Here is a 24,144-nt window from a genome sequence, read left to right as displayed (position 1 = left end):
CCCAAAAACCCCACAGGCTTTTGGAGCAGGTTTGTGCTGCCTCAATAAAAAAATCCTTAATCTGTGACCGTCTCCTGCTCTCCTCCTCCGAAACAGGGAGAAAAAACCTGCTTTTCACAACCTTTAAAAAAAAACCCCACATTCAGGAGGCTGTGAGCAGGGTCAGGAAATTCCCTTCCCAGCTGCTGCAGCTTTGGTGCTCTTGCCTTGTTTTTTTTATTTTTTTGTGCCGGGGATTGGGGTTGCCATGGAGCTGCCACCTCACTGTTCCCCTTCTCTTGGTGCTCTCCTTGAGCAAAGAAACAGGCAAAAAAAAAACCCCAAAAAACAAAAACCCGCAGATCTGGGGCAATTTTAGTGCCTTGGCAGCTCCTCCCAGCTGCACTTTGGGCCAGTCCAGTCACATTCTCAGAACCTTTAAAACAAAACAAAAAATAAAATTCAAAAACCTCCTGTCTCGTGGTTTCGGCCAAAGAAATGTGGGATTTTTTTTTTCTTTGTTGTTGGTTTTTTGGGGGTGGGTTTTTTTCCTACTTCCTGTTTCTAAGAAAAGAAAAATGACTTTTTTTTTGTAGCTGCGTGTCAGCAGGGAAGGGGAAATCCTTCAACCCACCCCTCCAGCCTGCCTTAGAAGGAAAGGTGTGAGACAGAGCCAAGGAGGGAGGTGTGGCCTGAAAAATTTGGGGAGACGGGAGAAATTTAGGAATTTTGTCTCTTTCTGAGACAGATCCAAGGAGAGAAGTTTGGCCTGAAAAACTCAGGGAGATGGGAGGAATTTTGGTCTCTTACTTAGACAGACCCAAGGAGGGAGGATGGACCTGAGAAATTCAGGGAGATGGGAGGAATTTAGGAATTTTGATCTCTTACTGGATAGTCCCAAGGAGAGAAGTTTGGCCTGAAAAATTCAAGGAGATAGGAGAAATTTTGGTCTCTTTCTGAGACAGATCCAAGGAGGGAGGATGGACCTGAAAAATTCAGGGAAATGGGAGCAATTTTGGTCTCTTACTGGGATAGTCCCAAGGAGAGAGGTTTGGCCTGAAAAACTCAGGGAGATGGGAGAATTTAGGAATTCTGTCTCTTATGACACAGATCCAAGGAGGAAGGTTTGACCTGAAAAATCTCAAGGAACCGAGAGGAATTTTGACCTCTTACTCCACCAGGGCTGCGTCCTGAATGGGTTTTTTTGGCTTGGAACAACCCCTGACATCTCCAGGCCGTGTTTTCTCCATTGCAACCCCAAATCCCTGACGGATCCCTGTCCCCAAGTGTCTCGGGTGGCGTCGATGAAGACTTTGTGTCATCGCCGCCGCAGCTTCACCTGTCCCCAGGTGTGTGCTCAGGGAGGGAGCGGCTGTTTTGACTGGAGTCCGTGTTTATCCTGGGAGTTTCAGAGGGGAAAGAGCAGCCCCACCCTCGATAAGGAGGAATTACGGAGGGGCAATTTGCCTGTGCCCGGCTGTGCCCACCACGTGCTGTTTATACCTGGGCTGCGGGAAGATTTTTATCGCCGAGGCCACGGGGTTTGGGGTGGGGCTCATGGCTCACCTCTGTCCCTGCTCTGTTCCCAGGGCTCTGGAGGCTTTTTTATCTCCTAAACCAACACGTTTGCTCCAGGTTCTGCAGCTGCCAGCTTTCCCTGGAGCTGGCTGTGCAAACAGCTCTGCTGAGTGTCCCCTCTGTCCCCACCACGGCGACAAGGACAGCGGTGGGGTGGAGGCGGCGGTGGCAAGAGGAGGATGTGGAAAAAAAAAAAAAAATAATAATAATATAATAAAAAAAGAACAATAAACCGAGCTCAAAGAACAGGAAACCATCTCTGAGCTCATCTCCACACCTTCCCCGCCGAGGCGGCGTCGGGAGGAACACAAGGCTGAGGTTTCCCTCGGCGGAAACGTCGAGATCTCACCGAATTCTCCTCGTCAGCAGGAAGCTGAGAGCGAGCAGAAACTGCCCCCAGACACCTTGGGGAGCTCAGCAGCGACGGAAAACCAAACCCAGAGGCCTGGGCAGGGTGAAAAAAAAGCAATGTTTGCTTCCTAAAACACTCCAGAGCGGATGGGACAGTGGCAGAGGGTCGGGCAGGTTGTTTTCCACGTGGGAATGTGGAGAAGAGGGAAGAGAGACCTTCCTAGTCCAAATCTCCCGTGTGGAAATCCAGGGTGGGAATCCAGCCCCCAGGCACACAAATCCACCCAGGGGGATATTTAAAGCTCCTTTATAGGGCGAGGGGATGTTATAAATACGTGTTATAAAGTCGGCTGTTCGCAAATATTGGAATGAAAGGTAATTGTGGTGTATTGTGTTTTGTTAATGAGAGTTTAGAAAGGTGAAAAATGTATTTTCTGATTGTGACACGGTGTGAATAGTAAAAGGACTGGTTTTTTTTTTTTCCTTTGTGACATCTAAAACGGACCAGGCCAAGAATTACAGGAGAAGCGGTCATCACCTTGTGGCCCTGCAAAAAAGCTACTGTATTTCTAGTTTTTTAATCAAAATAAACCAGCCCAAACCCATGTCACCAGACAGAGCAGAGCCACCCACAAATAAATCTATCAAATAAGATGACTGGGGAAAACTTAAACCAAAAAAAAAGAATGTTTTAATATCTGTTGAATATGTAAACTAGCAAATCCTTAAAACACAGTAATTAAAGAAAATAATGAGCTTCTTGGTGAGGCAGCCCAGCTGGAAAATGTTTGCTCTTCTCTCTCCTAATTGTCTATTTTATTTTGTATTAAACTTATAAATAAACTTATAATGGTCCATTTTATTTCGTATTAAAACTTATAAACGTTTATTTCGTATTAAACTTACAAAACTTTAAAACGGAACTCTTTTTTTCACAAGGAACCTGCCTGGACATGTCCCAGACATGTCCCCAGGAAGGATTTACAGGTGACAACATCCTCCCGTACCTGTCACCCCAAAGCACGGGGGTGACCCAAGCCAACAAAAGCGAGGTGAAGGAGCGGAGCTGGGGGCTGATAAATCCCCGGGATTCCCTGGAGCCTCCAGACGTGCAGCAGGGCACGGCAGCAATCCCAGGAGCTGGTTTTGGTGTCCCCTGTCCCGCCTTCTCCCCCAATTTCACACGGTTTCATTGCACAAGCCGGTTTTGAAAGCTCTCTGAGCGTAGTAGGCTGGGTTTGAAACCTTGCCTTGTGTTTACCCTGCCCGGTTCTGGGGTCACACCCGGGTTACCAATTACACCTGGGATTAAACATTTTAAACCCGGCTTACGCGCCCTGCGCTTGGTTTTTTTTTTTTTTTTCCCCTTAAATTCCCACTGATTGTGGTGGCACCAACCAGGTGTCTGTCCCTCCTCCGCCACAGCCGCAGAATGAGATTTAAACCAGTATTTTTACAGTAATCCAGTATTTTTACAGTTCTAGACCGTTTCCAGAGATTTTTATTTTTTTTTTCCTCCTCCCGCCCTTAAATTTTAAGCAAAGCAGCTCTTTGACTGCTCAAATCGGCCGAGATAACCTTCAAATCCTGCCCAAAACTTGGGGTGGCAGCGGGGATCTGGCTGGGGGAGTTGATTCAGCAAGTGGGACACGGCTGATGAGCAGGATTTGGGGTGTTCATTCTTCATTTTGGGGTGGTAATTTTTCATTTTGGGGTGTTAATTCTTTATTTTTGGGGGTGGTAATTCTTCATTTTCCTGGGGTGGTTTTTTTTGGGGGTTTGCAGAGTGTCCCCGGTGTGAGCAGCTGGCTCTGCTGGGATTCCAGGCCAGAGGTGGAATTGGGGTTGTTGTGCCTCGTGCCCTATAAACTACAGACTTCAGGGTGTCGTCATCCTCCCTCCCTATAAAAAAAAAACAAAACAGAAAACCACAAGAGTCCAAACGTGGCGTGGGAACTGCTGCCTTTGAGGTGAACATAAAACACCCCCAGCTGCTGACTTGCAAACCTCAGTCGCTGCCAGCAGCTCGGGTTTGGACCCTTCATTGAATGCCAAATGTTCCCCTTTTAATTATTCATTCATTCAGTTCTTTATTTATTTAATTGTGAAAAAAAAAATATTTCCAGCTCGACTGGTTGGGAGCCTTCATTTGGATAAAGGGGAGGGTTTGGGAGCCTATCTCAGCTCCTGGTTCCTGTCAGACCAGTTCCAGCCCCAGCCTGGCCAATCCCTGGGCAGAAATTTATTGAGTTTGGGTTGGTTTTTTTTTTGCTGCTTTCATTTTTTTTTTTTTTTTTAATTGACATCAAAATGCTCTCAGCTAATGCGAGGTGGAAACTTAAACCCAGCCACAACAGCCTCAAACTCAGCCCTCTTTCTTAAAACCTCATTTTATTTTCCGATGGTTTCTTTGGCGCTCTGTAACTCCTCCCCGGCGCTTTGCGAGGCTGAATTAAGCCTCAAGCTCTGCCTTAAAAACCCCGGGGCCAGAAATTAAGGACTCATAACCCTCTTAAGAGAGCCTTGAGCTCCTCCACAGGAAATCTCCTCTCGGAAAGGATTAACGGGGCCAAGCTCATTTGGGGTCCCGGCAGATGACCGGGAACCAGGAGGGTGACCAGGAATAAATGGGAATTTGGGGAATGGTGCCACCATTTTTCTCCCATCCTGGGGGGACCAGGGGAACCTGCTGGGTCGGGTTGGCTCATCCTCATCAGCGCTTAATGAGCGCTGTTAGCCCCTAATGGCTAATTAATAGTCGGGGTTATTAGAGTTATTCTGGGCACGGAGACCTCCTGCTCCGATCCAGTGACTCAGGGCTGGAGGATTCCATCCCAATATTCCTTAGGCCGGCAGAAACCGGCTCTGCTGTCAGCTGGGGTGGTCAAGCTCAGCTCAGTGAAGGGAAAAAAAAAGAAATTAATTTAGTTTTTCTGGCTGGTTTTACACAGGGATGTTTCCCACCAAGATGGTCGTGGAGGATTCCCACTTTTATGTTTATCCAGCCTCTTCCAGAGGGCTCTGGAATATCCAAAACCTCCTTCCCTTGCAGCTGAGTTCTCCCAGGCCCTTTTGCATGGATGGTGCTGACTTAAAAAAAAATAATATAGAGAAAAAAAAAAAACAATCAAAAACCCTCCTTAGACTTTAATCCTCGGGTTTATTTCCAAGCTTACAAAGGCCAATCTGGTTTGTGGCAAGAGATTTGCCTGATTTCTTCTGCTCTGGGGATGAATGGCGCGGCAGATGGGGACGGAGGATTTGGGGACCCTTGGGCTGAGTCTCCTCACAAACCTGACCCTACCCTGGGTCTGCTGCCCTTTGGAGCTGCCCAGGGCACGGAACGGGGGCAGTGCAGAGCCCTGCTGGGGCAGGAGATGTTGAATTCCCCTTTCCCAAAACTTCCAAAGCTGTTTTTTTTCCTTCCCCTGATCCCTGCCTCATTCCCAGTTCCCGTGTCTGCACAGCCTTGGGTGGGAAATCCCGTGTGCCGAGAGGGAAGGAAACCAGCTGCAAGCACCAAAGCCTCAAAAAAACCCCAAAAAACCTTATTAGACCCCAGAATCCTGGGAATAATCGGGAATTTGAGACCTGGAGAAGGAGGTGCTGGAAAACCTCGATTGCCAGCCTCACTTTTGGGGGGAAGGACGGGTGATGCTGGACTCACCAAGTCCAGGGATAATTTCCCAGTGGGACAAGACCCCAAGGGTCAGCAAATCCAGGATAATTTTCTGATGGGACAGGGTCAACAAATGCAGGATCATTTCCAACGGGACCAAGACCTCAAGGGTCAGCAAATCCAGGATAATTTCCCAGTGGGACAAGACCTCAAGGGTCAACAAATGCAGGATAATTTTCTTTTGGCACAGGACCCACGAGGGGTCGGGAGGAGCCCCAGAGAGGTGGGATGTGCTGGCAGGGCCCCGTGCTGCTCCTCCTGCTCCGGGAACGCCGCGCCAGCTCCGTCGGGAACAGCCACGGGGCAGCTCCACGGGCACGGCACAGCCTCTTGGAGCTCTTTCCCTGCCCTGCCTCTCGTTCCAGCTGCTCCCAGCAGCTCGTGGAGATGCCAAATGACGCCCCAGCCACGAGCAGAGGGCGGTTTCCCCCAGGATCAGAGCAGAGCTGTGGCTTCAGGTCCTCCCCCGGCGCTGAGGGAGGCAATGGCTCGGAACATTCCGGTTCTCTGCCAAGGAATATTCATCCAGGATCCCGTCCTGCCGTTGATAGGAACTCTCTCATGGTTGATCAAAGCCAAGGGTTGGGCCTCCCACTGCTCTTTTCGCTCGGGGCCAGTTTCAGCAGGAGCTCTCTGGGCAGCGTGGCAGGGCCAGCCGGGCCAGCTGCGGGGCTCTGGTGGCTTCCAGGTGCTCCTTCATCTCCCCACAGCATCTGGGCTTCTCCTGTCCCTCCTTCTGGGCTGGCTGGGAGCACCTGGAGCCTCCGTGTTCTGCTCCATCCCTGCTTGCCTTGGCTTGTCCTCCTGCAGTCCCCCCAGGCTGGGACACGTCCCTCGGTGCTGCAGCCACCTCCTGCTCTTCCTCCAGCCTGGAATTTTGGCTGGAAGGTCTCACCCAAATGCTCCTCAGGCATTTGGCACTCAGGGAATGGCACTGTCACCCCTCAGCTCCAGCGTGGGGACATTTGGGAAGCTGTCCTTTCTTCAGGGAGCTCGGGGAAGGGTTGGCTTTGCCCAAGGGACACGGATCCACGGATGTGTCTGGAGGAGGGACATTTGGGGATGGGAACGCTGCTGGGAAGAGCCCTCCTGTGCAGGGGGGTGACAAAGGGAAGCTGGGCTGGTTTGGCATTTGAAGGAAGTTTCTGGGTGGGACAGCTTGGAGCCTCTCCTTGGACAGCTGAAGAGGGACTTGGGACGAGGCATGGAGAGACAGGACACGGGATGGTGGCACACTGGAAGAGGGAAGGTTTAGGCTGGATAAATTGGGAAGAAATTCCTCCCGTGAGGGTGGGGACACCCTGGGTTTAGGAGCTGTGCCTGTCCCTGGATCCCTGGAAGTGTCCAGGCTGGAGCACCCTGGGGTGGTGGGACTGTCCCTGCCCATGCAGGGTGACACTGGAGCATCTTTAAGGTCCCTTTCTCCATCCACGTCCCCTTTGAGCAAGGGCAGGAGCCCCAACCCCTGCACAGGGCCTTGCTGAGGGGGGCTGGCAGGGTGTCCCTGTGTCCCTGCCCCTATAACCCTGTGCCCCTGTCCCTGTGTCGCTATGCTCCTGTCCCTGTCTCTGTCCCCCTGTCCCTGTGTCTGTCCTTGTCTCTGTAGCTGTGTCCCTGTCCTGTCCCTGTCTCCCCTCTGTCCCTGTGTCTGTGTCCCCGTGTCTCTGTCCTTCTGTCTTTGTCCTGTCTCTGTCCCCCTGTCCCTATCTCTGTCCCCGTGTTCCTGTCCCGTGTCCTTGTTTCCCTGTCCCCTTGTCCCTGTCCCCCTGTCCCTGTGTCCCTCTCCTGTCCCTGTGTCCCTCTCCTGTCCCTGTCCCCCTGCCCCTGTCCCCCTGTCCCTGTCGCTATCCCTGTGTCCGTGTCCCCCTGTCCCTGTCCGTGTGTCTGTGTCCCCCTGTCCCCCTGTCCCTGTCCGTGTCCGTGTCCCCCTGTCCCTATCCGTGTCCCCCTGTCCCTATCCGTGTATCCATGTGTCCGTGTGTCCGTGTGTCCGTGTCCCCCTGTCCCTATCAGTGTGTCCGTGTGTCCGTGTGTCCCTGTGTCCGTGTGTCCCTGTTCCCTATCCGTGTGTCCGGTCCCCCTGTCCCTATCCGTGTGTCCGTGTGTACGTGTGTCCGTGTGTCCGTGTGGTCGTGCCCCCTGTCCCTGTCCGTGTGTCCGTGTCCCCTGTCCCTGTGTCAGTTGTGTCGTGTCCCATGTCAGTGTGTCCGTGTGTCCGTGTGTCCATGTATCCGTGTCCCCCTGTCGCTGTCCCCTATCCGTGTGTCCGTGTGTCCGTGTGTCCGTGTGTCCCTGTGTCCCTGTGTCCGTGTGTCCGTGTGTCCGTGTGTACGTGTGTCCCTGTGTCCGTGTGTCGTGTGTCCGTGTGTCCGTGTGTCCGTGTGTCCGTGTCCCCCTGTCCCTGTCCGTGTGTCCGTGTGTCCGTGTCCCCCTGTGTCCGTGTGTCCCTGTGTCCGTGTGTCCGTGTCCCTGTGTCCGTGTCCCCCTGTCCCTGTCCGTGTGTCCGTGTGTCCGTGTCCCCCTGTGTCCGTGTGTCCGTGTGTCCGTGTCCCCCTGTCCGTGTGTCCGTGTGTCCGTGTGTCCGTGTGTCCGTGTCCCTGTCCGTGTGTCCGTGTGTCCGTGTGTCCGTGTCCCCCTGTCCCCCCCAGGTCACCCCGATCCTCCCCCGGTAACCGCCCCCCTCTGGCTGTGACGTCACCGCGTGAGCTCAGCCTCATTAGCATACCTCCATTTGCATTCCCTCATTTGCATACGGCCCGACCAATGGAACGCGGCGGCCGCGCCGTGACGTCACCGGCGGCCGCTCTATATAAGCGGTGCGCGCAGGCGGCGGCGCAGCCAGAACGCCGCGGAGCCGCCGAGGACATCGCGCGTGTCCCCTCCCGTCCCCGCCGGGATGAGCCATCGCCACAGCCACCGCCGCGGCCCCCGGGCCGACATGGTGCCCGAGATCGCCGCCGCCGTGGGCTTCGTGTCCGGCCTGCTGCGGACGCGGGGCTGCGTCAGCGAGCAGCAGCTGCACGTCTTCAGCGGGGCGCTGCGGGAGGCGCTCACAGGTGAGGTTTGGGGAAGGACTTCACTCGTGACAGGACTCTTCATGGAGCCCTCGGCAGCAGGCGCCCCTTGGTGTCCCTCCGGAGTGGCCCCGCTTTGTGCCTTCCGGGACCTGGTGTCCCTTGGAGTGCCCCCCGTGGTGATCCGAGGACCTGGTGTCCTTTCGAGTGGAGTTTCTATGCTCCTTCCAGGACCTGCTGTCCCTCCCACGTACCCCCCGTTGTTGATCTGAGGACCTGGTGTCCCTCCCGTCTTGGTCCCGGGACGTGGTGTCCCTCCCGAGTGTTTCTCCTTGGACCTGGTGTCCCTCCCTGTGTCGCTGCCGGGACGTGATGTCCCTCCTTGGTGTCCTTCTTCCAGGACCTCCCGAGGATCCCCGTGTCCCTTCCAGGACCGGGTGTCCCCTCCCGAGTGTCCCTTCCAGGACCGGGTGTCCCCTCCCGAGTGTCCCCGTATTCCTTCCAGGACCGGGTGTCCCCTCGCGAGTGTCCCCGTGTCCCTTCCAGGACCGGGTGTCCCCTCGCGAGTGTCCCCGTGTCCCTTCCAGGACCGGGTGTCCCCTCCCGAGTATTCCCCGTGTCCCTTCCAGGACCGGGTGTCCCCTCCCGAGTGCTCCCCGTGTCCCTTCCAGGACCGGGTGTCCCCTCGCGAGTGTCCCTGTGTCCCTTCTAGGACCGGGTGTCCCCTCCCGAGTGTCCCTGTGTCCCTTCCAGGACCGGGTGTCCCCTCCCTGGTGTCCCCCGTGTCCCCCCCCGAGTGGCTCCGGTGTCGCTCCTGAGGACCTAATGTCCTCTCCCGTGTCCCGATGTCCCTCCTCAGCACCCCCATGTCCCTTCCAGGACCTGCTGTCCCCTCCGGGGCCGCTCCCGAGTGTCCCCTCCTCTCGGGCACACAGCGGGGCTGTCCCACGCCACTCCCGGTGCCCGGTCCCTCTCTTTGTCCCCGGGTGTTGTCCCCTCCGTGTCCCTCTGGGCGCAGCCACCTCATCCCATGCTGCCCCCATAGACCATCCCAGTGATGCCACCGCTGTCCCTGTGTCCCATCCCGGTGTCCCCACCCGTCGGGGCGGGTTCGGGGCTGTTATCAGCCCCAGCGGGAGGTGGCCGGGCTGTGATAAGGGACAGCAAAGTGTCGCCGAGCTCCGGGATGGGGGAGTTTTGGGGTGGGTGATACCCCATTATCTGCCCCGGCCACCCCAGTGCTGTCCCCAAAACCCCGCTGGCATTGTCGTGCCGGGGGGACAGTGGGGATTTTGGGGTGAAGGAGGTGCCCTGTGGAGCGTTAGGAATGGGATATGGGCTCTTCCCTCTCTCCTGCCCCATTTGGGAAAGGGGATTTGAGTCCAATCCCTTTGGGATAATTTTTTTGGTGCGGTTTAATTCCTGTTCTCTGCCCGTTCCCTTTTGTGCTCCCAGTTCTCAGAGAGGCTCTACCCTGCTGGAGTTTGGGATTGGCCTTTTAAACCCCACATTTAGTGGGACCTCAAAGCCCTAAAAGGGTGTTCTTTAGGATTTGGCCTTTAAACCCTAAATTTTGTGGCAGGTAAAGATCCTAAACTCCACCTTCCAGCTGGAAAAATGCCTTTCCTGGGATATCCCCTCTCATTGCTCTGCTCCTTTCCCAGAGCACGACAAACACCATTTGTTCCCTGAGAAACCCTAAACAGGGCGTTCTTTAGGATTTGGGATTTAAACCCCAAATTTAGTGGGAGCTAAAAGCCCTATAAGTGCGTTCTTTAGGATTTGACCTTTAAACCCTGAATTTAATGGGAAATAAAAGCCATGAAAGGGTTTTCTTTAATTTGGCCTTTAAAACCCGAATTTAATGGCACGTAAAAGGACGTTCTTTAGGATTTGGGCTACAAACCCCCAAATGTAATGGGATCTAAAAGGGCGTTCTTTAGGATTTGGCCTTTAAACCCCAAATTTGGTGGGAACTAAAGCCCTAAACTCCATTTTTTTTTTTTGGAGTTTTTTTTAAGTGCTCTTTCCTGGGATATTCCTGCTCACTTCTCTCCCTTCTCCCCCCTCCCCAGAGCACTACAGACACCACTGGTTCCCCGAGAAACCCTCCAAAGGGGATTGTTCAGGATTTGGGCTACAAACCCCAAATTTAATGGGAACTAAAAGCCCTAAAAGGGCATTCTTTAGGATTTGGGCTACAAACCCCACATTTAATGAGAACTAAAGACCCTAAACTCCATTTTTTTTTTTTTGAGTTTTTTTTTTTAAGTGCTCTTTCCTGGGATATTCCTGCTCACTTCTCTTCCTTTTCCCCTCCCCAGAGCACTACAGACACCACTGGCTCCCCGAGAAACCCTCCAAAGGGGATTGTTCTTTAGGATTTGGGCTACAAACCCCACATTTAATTGGACCTAAAAGGGCATTCTTTAGGATTTGGGCTTTAAACCCCAAATTTAATGGGACCTAAAAGCCCTGAAAGGGTTTTCTTTGATTTGGGCTTTAAACCGCAAATTTAATGGGACCCAAAAGGGGATTCTTTAGGATTTCACCTTTAAACCCCAAATTTAGTGGTAACTAATGACCCTAAACTCCACTTGCCAGCCTTTCCTGGGTTAATTGTACTCACTTCTCTCCCTTCTCCCCCCTCCCCAGAGCACTACAGACACCACTGGTTCCCCGAGAAACCCTCCAAAGGGGATTGTTCAGGATTTGGGCTACAAACCCCACATTTAATTGGACCTAAAAGGGCATTCTTTAGGATTTGGGCTTTAAACCCCTAATTTAATGGGACCTAAAAGCCCTGAAAGGGTTTTTTTTTTTTTTTTGATTTGGCCTTTAAACCCCAAATTTAATGGGAAATAAAGGCCCTGAAATGGTGTTCTTTAGGATTTGGCCTTTTAAACCCCAAATTTAATGGGACTCAAAAGGGGATTCTTTAGGATTTGGCCTTTAAACCCCAAATTTAATGGGACCCAAAAGGGGATTCTTTAGGATTTCACCTTTAAACCCCAAATTTGGTGGGAACTAAAGCCCTAAACTCCATTTTTTTGCTCAAATACCCTTTCCTGGGTTAATTGTACTCACTTCTCTCCCATTTCCCCCCTCCCCAGAGCACTACAGACACCACTGGTTCCCCCAGAAACCCTTCAAAGGGGATTGTTCAGGATTTGGGCTACAAACCCCACATTTAATGGGACCTAAAAGCCCTGAAAGGGTTTTCTTTAGGATTTGCCCTTTAAACCCCGAATTTAATGGGAACTAAAAGCCTTATAAGTGTGTTCTTTAGGATTTGACCTTTAAACCCCAAATTTATTGGGACCCAAAAGGATGTTCTTTAGGATTTGACCTTTAAATGCCAAATTTGGTGGGAACTAAAGCCCTAAATGTCTTTTTTTTTTGGAGTTTTTTTTAAGTGCTCTTTCCCGGGATATTCCTGCTCACTTCTCTCCCTTCTCCCCCCTCCCCAGAGCACTACAGGCACCACTGGCTCCCCGAGAAACCCTCCAAAGGGGATTGTTCAGGATTTGGGCTACAAACCCCACATTTAATTGGACCTAAAAGGGCATTCTTTAGGATTTGGGCTTTAAACCCCAAATTTAATGGGACCTAAAAGCCCTGAAAGGGTTTTTTTTTTTTTTTTTTTTTTTTTTTTTTTTATTTTGCCTTTAAACCCCAAATTTAATGGGAAATAAAGGCCATGAAAGGGTTTTTTTTTTTTTGATTTGGCCTTTAAACCCCAAATTTAATGGGACCCAAAAGGGGATTCTTTAGGATTTCACCTTTAAACCCCAAATTTGGTGGGAACTAAAGCCCTAAACTCCATTTTTTTGCTCAAATACCCTTTCCTGGGTTAATTGTACTCACTTCTCTCCCTTTCCCCCTCCTCAGAGCACTACAGACACCACTGGTTCCCCCAGAAACCCTTCAAAGGGGATTGTTCAGGATTTGGGCTACAAACCCCAAATTTAATGGGACCTAAAAGGGCGTTCTTTAGGATTTGGGCTTTAAACCCCAAATTTAATGGGACCTAAAAGCCCTGAAAGGGTTTTCTTTGATTTGGCCTTTAAACCCCAAATTTGATGGGAACGAAAAGCCCTATAAGTACATTCTTTAGGATTTGGGCTACAAACCCCAAATTTAATGGGACCTAAAAGGATGTTCTTTAGGATTTGACCTTTAAACCCCAAATTTGGTGGGAACTAAAGCCCTAAACTCCATTTTTTTTTTTGGAGTTTTTTTTAAGTGCTCTTTCCTGGGATATTCCTGCTCACTTCTCTCCCTTTTCCCCCCTCCCCAGAGCACTACAGACACCACTGGTTCCCCGAGAAACCCTCCAAAGGGGATTGTTCAGGATTTGGGCTACAAACCCCACATTTAATTGGACCTAAAAGCCCTGAAAGGGTTTGTTTTTTTTTTGATTTGGCCTTTAAACCCCAAATTTAATGGGAAATAAAGGCCCTGAAATGGTGTTCTTTAGGATTTGGCCTTTTAAACCCCAAATTTAATGGGACCCAAAAGGGGATTCTTTAGGATTTGGCCTTTAAACCCCAAATTTGGTGGGAACTAAAGCCCTAAACACCATTTTTTTGCTCAAATACCCTTTCCTGGGATATTCCTGCTCACTTCTCTCCCATTTCCCCCCTCCCCAGAGCACTACAGACACCACTGGTTCCCCGAGAAACCCTCCAAAGGGGATTGTTCAGGATTTGGGCTTTAAACCCCAAATTTGATGGGAACTAAAAGCCCTAAAAGGGTGTTCTTTAGGATTTGGCCTTTTAAACCCCAAATTTAATGGGACCCAAAAGGGGATTCTTTAGGATTTCACCTTTAAACCTGAAATTTAGTGGTAACTAATGACCCTAAACTCCACTTGCCAGCCTTTCCCGGGATATTCCTGCTCACTTCTCTCCCTTTTCCCCCTCCCCAGAGCACTACAGACACCACTGGTTCCCCGAGAAACCCTCCAAAGGCTCCGGGTACCGCTGCATCCGCATCAACCAGCGCATGGACCCTCTGATCAGCCGGGCGGCGGGGCACATCGGACTGAGCCTGCCCCAGCTCTACCAGCTGCTGCCCCGAGAGCTCACCCTCTGGGTGGATCCCTACGAGGTGTCCTACAGGATCGGGGAGGACGGCTCCATCTGCGTTTTGTACGAGGATAAACCCCACCAGCAGCCCGGGTCTTACGGAGGGATGCTCACCTGCAAGAACCAGATGATGCTGGGTCGTGCCAGCCCTTCCAAAAACTACATCATGACTGTGTCCAGTTAAAAAAAAAACCAACAAAAAACAAAAAAAACCCACCCCACTCCTCTCCCAAAAAACCCACCTTTGCCTTCTTCATCCCCCCAAAAAAAAAACAACAGAAAAACATCCAAAAAGAAAAAAAAAAAAAATAATCTCCTCTCTGTCCTTAACACTGCCAAGACACAGGCTACTGTAATACCTCAAGCTGAGGATCTATTTTTAAGATGAAGAGCTATTTATATTTTTTACAAAAAAAAACAAAAAGAAAACCCAACAAAAAGTGAGAAAATACCCTTCAGAAAAAAAAAAAAATCCAAAAATTAAAATGTCGGGCGCCGCTCTTGAGCCGGAGGCGGTGCCCCAGGTGCCTTTTCTAAAGCTGTTGCAAGCTCGTGAGTTTTTCTTTTTTTTTGGTCTTTTTTATTATTATTATTGTTATTATTAATTATTATTATTATTGTGAAGCCGAGATCTACCTGATTTAGTGTTGGATGGTGATTTTGGGGCTGCCTTTGCTCGCCTTGGAGGATCTTGGGATGGAGGGATGAGGGGGTGGAGCCTCACAGTTTGTCACTTTGTCACCGTCCTGCGTCTCTCCGGGTGTTGTCACCTCTCTGGGGCCTGGATTTGGTGGCACCTCAAGGGTTTGGGTGACTTTGGGGACAACTGGGATCCTCCTCGTGCTCTGCTCCTCTCCCAGCTTTGTCCCCAACATCTCCGTGTCACCTGCGAGGGGCTCACCTGGCACCTGGGAGTGTCCCCAGGGTGGCTGGTGGTGGCACTGAGGGGACATTTCCTGGTGCTGCCGATCCCCTGCTGCTCCAGGAGCAGCTGTGAATTCCCAGTTTTCTGCTCAGCCCTGCCCTGGTGGCCTCTCCGTGTCCCCATCTGTCACCTCCTCTCCTGTCCCTTGTCCCAAAGAGCTGAAGCCACTCCTTGTCCTGCAGAGAGGTCGCTGTGTGACATCCTCTTCTCAACGCCTTTTCTCCTCAAACCTGGAGCTTTTGGGGGTTTAAAGAACTTTTTTGGGGTTTAAAAAAACTCCCTGAGGTTTTTTGGGAGCTTCTCCTCCCTTCACTGTGTGGGATTTCAGGTGTTTTGGGGTCCTGAGGTTGGTTTTTAAACAGCAATTCCCTTGGAAAAGGGATTTGGGGTCTCATTTTTTTTATTTTTTTTTTTGGTACTAAAAATTTTTTTGCACAATTTGAAATTCCTACTCCCGGTGGGTTTTTTTTGGGGTTTTGGCCTCGAAACCCCAAATTTAATGGCAGCTAAAGGCCCTGAGCTCCACGTGGCAGCTGGGGAGGAGAATTTCCTGGGTTATCCCACCTCCAGTGCCTTTTTCCCAAGGTCTGGTGCTCCCCAGGATCCTGGGGCAAGGCTGGAGGTCCTTGGTCATAGCAAAATTCCCAGATTTTTATTTTTTCTCTCAACTGAACCTTTTCCTGACCTGGCCAAAAAAAAAAAAAAAAACCAAAAAAACCACCCCCAGAGTTGTTCTCACCCAGCCTCTGATGATTCAACTCCTCAGACATTTTGTGCAATAGATTTCCAAACCCTGGCCGCTGTGGGACAGGGAAGGAAACTCTTCTTTTGTTCTTTAATACGTTCAATAACCCAGCCCTGACTTCTGAAATTCAGATTTTCAGCCCTGACTTCTGAAATTCAGATTTTCAGCCCTGACTTCTGAAATTCAGATTTTCAGCCCTGACTTCTGAAATTCAGATTTTTTTTTTCTTCTTTTTTCTTTGGTTGGAAGCTCCAAAACCGTCAAATCCAGAACTGGAAAAAATCAGCTTTGAGTCTCAAATGCTTGTTAAAGTTTTTGGGTTTTTTTTTTTTTTGAAATGTCAGGCTGTTGTTTGAGGAGCTGAGAGCAGAGTCTGGAGTTGCATCACTTCCCTCTTCACTGGAAATTTGGAATTTCTCACGTCAGCAGAGCAGAAAGGGAAGAAGTGGGGTGAACTTGTGCAATAAGTGACCTCACCCACAGCCTACTCCAAAAAAACAACAAAAAAAAAAAACCCAAAATTTGCCTTTTCCAGGAAAAATCTCAGTGGGTTTTTTTTTAAATAATTTTTTTAAAAAATTTTAATTCTTCTTTTTAACCTGCCTGCTGTGGAGAAAACCCACACTGGACAACCTGAGCTGATTTATTCTTTTATTCCTTCCCTTTCCCCAAAGAAAAATTTACAGGAATTTCCCACCAAAGGAAAAAAAAAAAACCCAAACAAAAAATAAACCCCAAAAAAACCAACCCCAAAACCAAAACCAGCCTCGTTCTCCTCTGGAGGAGCCTCATGTCCAACGTGGCTTTATTATTAATATTATTACTATTATTTTATTATTTTTTAAGCTTCAAAACCAACCAAATCTGGGTAGAATCTGCTTCTCCCCTGGTGACACAAAAAGCTGTGAATTCCTGGGCTCTCGTTGCCTTTTTCTCCTCTGTTCCTGTTGTGAGGTGGCTTTTTGGGACAGTGTCTTCGAGGAGGTTTCTGTCATGGTTCTTTTTTTATTGGGATTATTTTTATTTTATCTTAATTTTTTTTTTTTTTTTTGAACCAAGCTGGACTGTTGAACGGGACCTGCTTATTTGGGGTTTATTTGTATTTTTGTTTTGTTTTGAGGGTTTTTTTTTGGTTTTTTTTTTTGTGGGTTTTGTTTGGGATTTTTGTTTTGTTTTGTGTTGTTGTTGTCGGGGTTATTTTGTTTTTTTCCTTTTTATTTTTTTTGGTGAAAACGGACAGAATTCCGTGAGGAATGGGAGGAGGGAAACGGGACCTGCTTATTTGGTTTTTCTAGTATTTTTGGGGGAGTTTTTTGTTCGTTTGTTTGTGGGTATTTAATTTTTAATTTTTTTTTTGTGTTTGTTTGGGTTCTTTTTATGTTTGTTTTTTTTTGTGTGTGTGTTTTGTTGTTGTTGTTGGGGTTTTTTTGTCTTTTTTATTGTTTTGGGAGGGTTTTTTTTGTTAGGTTTTTTTATTGTTTTGAGGTTTTTTGGGGGGGCTTTTTTTATTCTTTTGAGGTTTTTTTCCTTTTATTTTATTTTTTTTTTTTGGTTCAAATACTGATAATCCCACGAGGACCAGGAGCAGGGGAACGGCTGGTTCCTGATGTACAGCGACATTTCTTTTACACCCACCGTGTACAGACCCTCCCTTTGCCTTTTATTTTGTCGTCATTATGAACTTTAATAAAAACTTGGCCTCCTAACCCAGCTCTGCCTCATCCCTGGGGGCTCACCGAGGAGATTTGGGATTGAAATTTGAGATTTCAGATCTGTTTGTGGGGGTGACTCTGAATTTCCTGCCTGAGTCACCCCAAAGCTGCTGACTCAGCAGTGCAGACTCCAGGAATTCCGCCTGGGAATGACTCAGGGCAGCCTTTGGGTGTCCTGCCCCTTCTCCTCCTGCCTTTGAGGGGGTGTAGTGTGGGAATCTTTGGCATTTGGGCGTTAAATCCCAAATTTAGTGGGAGTTAAAGGCCCTAAATTCCTTTTTTTTTTTTTTTTTTTTTTTTGCTGTGAAGGAGCTGTTCCTGGGATATTCCTTCTCCCTGTTCCCTCCCAGGGCACTACAAACCCCACTGCTTCCCCTAAAAACCCTGCAAAGGAGGTTATTTAGGATTTGGTCTTTAAATCCCAAACTTAATGGGAGTTAAAGGCCCTAAATTCCTTTTTTTTTTTTTTTTTTGCTGTGAAGGAGCTGTTCCTGGAATATTTCCTTCCCTCACTGGGCACTACAAACCCACCGGTTCCCCTAAAAACCCTGCAAAGGAGGTTATTTAGGATTTGGCCTTTAAACCCCAAATTTAATGGGAGTTAAAGGCCCTAAATTCCATTTTTTGTTGTTGTTGTTGTGAAGGAGCCTTTCCTGGAATATTCCTTCTCATTGCTCTTCCCTGTTCCCTCAATGGGAACTACAAACCCACTGGTTCCCCCAAACACCCTCCAAAAGGTGTTATTTAGGATTTGGCCTTTAAACCCCAAATTAAGTGGGAGTTAAAGGCTCTAAACTCTATTTTTATTTTATTTTTCCTGTGGAGGAGCCTTTCCTGGAATATTCCTGCTGAGACTCCCTGCCACCGTTCCCTCTGCACCAAACCTCCTTTAAAGGGCTTTGTTATTTTGGGCCCAAAACCTCCCTTTTTAAGGAATTCAGGAGGGTTTAATTCACCTGCCAGGTTTCCTGTGACCACTCCCTCTACACCAAACCTCCTCTAAGGACCTTGACTCAACCAGATTGCGGTATTTTGACCCCAAAACTCTGTTTTTGTGGAATTCAGGATGGTTTAATCCCCTTGCCAGGCTCCTTGTGGCCATTCCCTCTACACCAACCCTCCTTTAAGGGCTTTGTGTTATTTCGACCCCAAAAACTCCCTTTTTATGGAATTCAGGAGGGTTTAATTCACCTGCCAGGTTTCCTGTGACTATTCCCTCTACACCAAACCTCCTTTAAAGACCTGGGCTCGATCATATTGTGTTATTTTGACCCCAAAACTCTGTTTTCATGGCATTTGGGAGGGTTGGATTCACCTGCCACACTCCCTAAAACCATTCCCTTTACCTCCAGACCTCCTTTAAAGGGCTTTGTTATTTTGACCCCAAAAACTCCCTTTTTATGGAATTCAGGAGGGTTTAATTCACCTGCCAGGTTTCTTGGGACCACTCCCTCTACACCAAACCTCCTTTAAAGATCTTGGCTCAACCAGCCTGTTATTTTGACCCCAAAACTCTGTTTTTGTGGAATTCTGGAGGGTTTAATCCCCCTGCCAGGCTCCTTGTGACCATTCCCGCTACACCAACCCTCCTTTAAGGGCTTTGTGTTATTTTGACCCCCAAAAAACTCCCTTTTCATGGAATTCAGGAGTGTTTAATTCACCTGCCAGGTTTCCTGTGACCACTCCCTCTACACCAAACCTTCTTTAAAGACCTTGACTCAACCAGCCTGTGTTATTTTGACCCCAAAACTCTGTTTTCATGGGATTTGGGAGGGTTGGATTCACCTGCCACACTCCCTAAAACCATTCCATTTACCTCCAGAACTCCTTTAAAGGGCTTTGTTATTTTGACCCCAAAACCTCCCTTTTTAAGGAATTCAGGAGGGTTTCATAATCCCTGCCACCATTCCCTCTACACCAAACTTCCTTTAAAGACCTTGACTCAACCAGATTGCATTATTTTGACCCCAAAACTCTGTTTTTATGGACTTTAGATGGTTTAATCCCCCTGCCAAGCTCCTTGTGACCATTCCCTCTACACCAACCCTCCTTTAAGGACCTGGGCTCACTCAGACTGTGTAATTTCGGCCCCAAATTCCCATTTTCTGGGCTCTGGGCGGGTTCAGCCCCAGCGCTGACTCTGCAGCCAGGTGACTGGAGGGTGACTGGGGCAGGTGATGCAGCCCAGCCCTGCCCTCAGCTCGGTTGCACAAGAGGCAGCAGAGATAATCGAGATAATTTGGGTGTGTCGGTGCAAATTGAGGAAGGGCTGAGCTCCAAAAAAATAAAAAAAAAAAAAGGAGAGGAAAGGTTCTGAGGCAGCGCCCAAAAACCGCCCACGAATTTATTTGGGCAGGAGGAGGTTTTGGTGCTGCGGTGCCCAGCTCGGGTATTGCTGCCCACAGGGAGCCTGGAAGGGGGATTAAACCATCTAAAGTCCATAAAAACAGAGTTTTGGGGTCAAAATAACATAATCTGGTTGAGCCAAGGTCCTTAAAGGAGGGTTGGTGTAGAAGGAATGGTCACAGGGAGCGTGGCAGGGGGATTAAACCCTCCTAAAGTCCATAAAAACAGAGTTTTGGGGTCAAAATAACATAATCTGATTGAGCCAAGATCCTTAAAGGAGGGCTGGAGGTAGAGGGAATGGTTTTCGGGAGCGTGGCAGGGGGATTAAACCCTCCTGAATTCCATGAAAAGGGAGTTTGAGGCCAAAATGAACACAGTCTGGTTGAGCCCAGGTCCTTAAAGGAAGTTTGGTGTAGAGGGAATGGACACAGGGAGTCTGGCAGGGGGATTAAACCCTCCTGAATTCCATGAAAAGGGAGCTTTTTGGGGCCAAAATAACACAAAGTAAGTTTGTGTTATTTTCAGGTAAGTTTGGTGTAGAGGGAATGGAAACGGGGAGCCAGGAAAAACAGGGAAACAGGTGAATCCAACCCCCTAAATCCTATAAAAAGGGAGTTTTCGGCCCAAATCAGCACAGGCTGGTTGATCCAAAGTCCTTAAAAGAGTTTTGGTGTAGAAGGAATGGACACAGGGAGCCTGGCAGGTGAATCCAACCCCTAAATCCCATAAAAATGGAGTTTTGGGGCCAAAATAACACTAAGTGAATGGTCACACGGAGCCTGGCAGGTGAATCCAACCCCTAAATCCCATAAAAATGGAGTTTTGAGCCCCAAACCAGCTCAGGCTGGTTGATCCAAGGCCCCTCCGGGCTCCCAGCCCATTCCCTGCCCCGTGGCTGGTATTTGGGGCTGCTGCTGAAATTTGGGTCGTTCCCAAGGGCTGGATAAAAATCCGGCCGTGACAGCGCAGGGAGGGTGAGGAGCCAGCACAGCCCCAGCCCTCCTGCCCCCGACAGAGCTGCTATTTTTAATTTCCACGTCATTTTTTGGTTTTCTTTTTGGTGCTGGGAGGATGGAGGTGGCTGGGCTGGGAGCTGGGGGAACTCAGGGTTTTGTCTCTCCTGGTCCTTTGCTGGGAGCCACAGAATTCCCCCTCGGGGAATGTGGGTTTATTTTCCTGAAGCTGACGGAAAGAGCCCGAAATCCCAGCTCTGTTTTATGCCTGATTTGGAGCTGGACAGAGCGGGAATTTCCTGCCCAAACTCGTCCCCCCTGAGCCCAAAACACTGCTGGGGGTGTGAGGAGCAGGATGTTCCCCATGGCCCCCAAAAAGTATTTGGGGAGAGGAGCTCTGCGCCTTCCCAGGGTGGATGGAGAGACCCCAAATCCCAAAATCCCCAAATCCCAGCTCCGTTTTACTCCTGATTTGGAGTTTTGAACAAATCAGGAATTTCCTGCCCAGACCTCTCCCCTCCCAAGCCCGAAACGCTGCTGGTGTGGGGTGTGGGGAGGAGAACACTCCCCGTGGTCCCCACGAAGTGTTTGGGGTCTCTGTTTTGGGCTCCCCACGCTGCAGCTGGAGAAGCGAAACCGCCCGGAGGCACCTCCCCGGAGCCGCTGCAGGTGTTTCCTGCCCTGGTGGGTTTGGGTTTGACGGAGTTTTTGGGGCCAATCCGGTGCTGCCGGGGGTGTGGCCGTGGCTCCTGTATCTGGGGAGAGCAGATTCCCATCTCATCTCTGTCCCTATTCCTATCCCATCCCTATTTCCATCCCCATCCTATCCCAATCCTATCTCATCCCATCCCATTCCACCTCATCCCCATCCCCTCCCCATCCCATTCCCATCCCATCCCTATTCCCATCCCCTCCCCATCCCATTCCCATCCTATCCCAATCCCCATCCTATCCAAATCCCATCCCTATTCCCATCCCATCCCATCCCATTCCTATACCATCCCTATTCCCATCTCCATCCCATCCCATCCCCATCCCTATTCCCATTCCCATCCCATCCCCATTCCTATTCCCATCCCATTCCCATCCCATCCAATCCCCATCCTATCCCATAAATCCCATCCCATCTCCATCCCTATTCCCATCCCAATCCCCGTCCCATAAATCCTATCCCATCCCCATCCCTATTCCCATTCCCTTCCCATCCCATCCCTATTCCCATCCTAATCCCAATCCCTATTCCTATCCCATTCCCATCCCATCCAATCCCCATCCAATCCCCATCCTATCCCAATCCCTATTCCCATCCCATCCAATCCCCATCCCAATCCCCATCCCTATTCCCATCCCATTCCCATCCCATTCCCATTCCCCTCCTCAGCGGCTGTCCCCATCCCGGGCTCAGCTCCAGCGCTCCCGTTGATGCCCCGGGATGGGGACAAAAGGGGTTTGTTGGTGACACGGAGCGACCGGAGCGCGGGGACAACTGTTGCCATCTGTCCTCGGGGCCGGGGCCGCGGTTTTGTTCCTCCTCTCACGGCCCACTGAACTCCGCACCTTTTGTTTCCCGGGAAAGGGTTCGGGAGCCCGGGGACAGAGGCCTCAGCCCGCCCGGCTCTGGAGGGGTTTGGGGTTTTTGTTTTTTCTTTTTCTTTATTTAAATGGGGTTGTTGTTGTTCTTGGGGATCTGGAGGGGTTTGGGGTTTTTGTTTCTATATTTAAATGGGGTTGTTGTTGTTGTTGGAGGGGCGGAGAGGTCCCGCCTGCTCAGCCCCAGGGAGGGGCCCGGACGTGTCCTTGTCACAGCTGCCGGTGCTGCGTGGCCTTGGAGGGACAGCGGGGCCCTGCCAGCCCTGAGGGGGGCTGTGCCCCCGTCCCCAAGGGACATCGTGTCCCCTGTCCCCAAAGGATGACGTTCCCACATCACAAATGAATTCTGTGTCCCCATCTCCAAGGGACATCATGATCCCTCTCCCCAGGTGATGCTGTGTCCCCTGTCCCCAAATCACATCGTGTTCCCATATCTCAAAGGAGTTCTGTGCCCCCTGTCCCCAAGGGACATCGTGTCCCCTGTCCCTAAAAGACATCGTTTCCCCTGTCCCCAAGGGACATCGTGTCCCCTGTCCCCAAGGAATGCTGTGCCCCCATCCCAGACAGTGCACAGGCAGTGGGATGGCCGAGGGGACAATGGGATGGCAGCTGGGACAGTGAGGTGGCTGAGGGGACAGTGGGATGGCCAGGGGGATAGTGGGATGGACAGTGGGACAGTGGGATGACCCACAGGACAGTGGGATGGCCAAGGGGACAGTGGGATAGCCAAGGGGACAGTGGGATGACCCACAGGACAGTGGGATGGCCAAGGGGACAGTGGGATAGCCAGGGGGACAGTGGGATGACCCACAGGACAGTGGGATGGCAGAGGGGACAGTGGGGACAGACAGTGGATGGCCCAGGGGACAGTGGGTGCCGTGTCCCAGGGAGAACATTCCCACCTCCAGGAAGCTCCAGAGGGCCCATGGAGCTCCCCCTCAGCCATGTCCCCACACCGGTGACACCCGAGAGGGTCCCCTGGGCCACACCCAAACTCCACCGGTGGCGTTTGAGGTGCTCCGTGTCCCTTCTGCCCTAAAACTGCCCCAAAACCCCTGCCACCCTCCTGTAATGGAGAGGCACGGTGACAAAGGATTTGGGGTGACAGCGGGATCTGCACCCCAGCACGGTGTTGGGACGTTCTGGGGACATCCTCAACCCCCAATCCCTGTGCCTGGGAGAGCAGGGACCGTGTCACAACCCCCGCCGATGTGTCACACGCGGGAAATGTCGCCGGGGCCGGAGGGAACAATCCCCGCCGGCGTTCCCAGCTGCCAGGCTCCTTCCCCCGGACAATGCCCGCGGGTTTGTTCCCGTCACGGCCCCGGAGAAAACAGGGAAGGGCAAGGCCTGGAGCAGCTGCCCCGCCTGCCTCGGGAGCTGCTTTTGTTGGGATTTAAAAATAAAAATAGAAATAAAAACAAAACAAAAAAAAAAAAACCGGATTGGGATGAGACGCAGCTGCGGGGCTCCCTCAAAACTCAGCCCCTCCTTTCCCAGGGATTGTGTCTCTGCGGGACAATCCTGCCAAATGTGCCCCTCTGTGTGTGAATCCTGCCAAAAAACCAGCATCCCCTGGCTCTGGGAGGGCGTTTTCCTCCATTCGTGGTACATTTGTTGGAGTTTTAGGGCGTTGCGCTCCTCTTTTTTGGGGGGGATCCCAGAGAGGATATACCCCACAAATTCCTCTTTAGGTCATCAGCCCAGATTTTGGGCTCTGCTCCAACATTCAGGCTGAGAATTCCCAATTTCTCCATTTATTTCCCCCCATCAGCTCCATCCCAAGGCTGTGCCTGGTGTCAGGAGCACCCCAAAACCTCCCGGGGCAGCAGGAGAGGGGAGAAGGACCGTGCTGAGCCTGTGCCCCCCAAACCAGAGACCCCCCCCAGGACTGTGCCAGCCCCCAGCAGCTTTAGGGGGCTTTTGGGGAGGGTCACGGTGCCTTTTGGGGCCGAGACAAAGCCCCAAAGGCTTGATATTTATGGCACGTGCAGAGGGAGCGCGGGGCGAGCGGGACAGATGGCCCGGGGAACAAAAGGGGAGGCAAGAATGGGAGCTGAACAGATCGGGAATTTCCTGCCCAAAGCTCTCCCCTCCCGTTCCCAAAACGCTGCCGGGGTGCGGTGTGGGGAGCAGGACATTCTCCGTGATCTCCACAAAGTGTCTGGGGTCTCAGAGAGGA

At 50.7% G+C, this 24,144-nt stretch overlaps 1 protein-coding gene and 1 long non-coding RNA gene across 2 annotated transcripts; one reads left to right on the top strand and one right to left on the bottom strand.

Annotated features, from left to right (window-relative positions):
- Positions 1–8,409: 8,409 nt before the first annotated feature.
- On the top strand, positions 8,410–14,331 carry BTG2 (BTG anti-proliferation factor 2). The gene is made up of 2 exons (XM_066335914.1): positions 8,410–8,643; positions 13,532–14,331. Exons 1-2 carry the CDS (start codon positions 8,484–8,486, stop codon positions 13,873–13,875), a joined length of 504 nt encoding a protein of 167 aa, XP_066192011.1. The 5' UTR covers positions 8,410–8,483; the 3' UTR covers positions 13,876–14,331.
- Positions 11,025–13,545, bottom strand: LOC136371671 (uncharacterized). The gene is made up of 3 exons (XR_010745386.1): positions 13,456–13,545; positions 11,525–11,801; positions 11,025–11,343 (listed from the first exon to the last, which is right to left on the bottom strand). It is a non-coding gene; the product is annotated as an uncharacterized lncRNA (long non-coding RNA).
- Positions 14,332–24,144: the final 9,813 nt, after the last annotated feature.

This window comes from Sylvia atricapilla, chromosome 25 (genome assembly GCF_009819655.1).
Source record: "Sylvia atricapilla isolate bSylAtr1 chromosome 25, bSylAtr1.pri, whole genome shotgun sequence".
NCBI lineage: Eukaryota > Metazoa > Chordata > Aves > Passeriformes > Sylviidae > Sylvia > Sylvia atricapilla.
The sequence above is the reverse complement of the archived record's forward strand: the minus strand, read 5'-3'. Positions and strand labels throughout refer to the sequence as shown.

Excerpts from the sequence above, each read along its gene's own strand:
- BTG2 (XM_066335914.1), top strand. The coding sequence starts at position 8,484 with ATGAGCCATCGCCACAGCCACCGCCGCGGCCCCCGGGCCGACATGGTG. Across the intron at positions 8,644-13,531 it reads GCTGCGGGAGGCGCTCACAG|AGCACTACAGACACCACTGG; the intron begins GTGAGGTTTGGG and ends CCCCCTCCCCAG.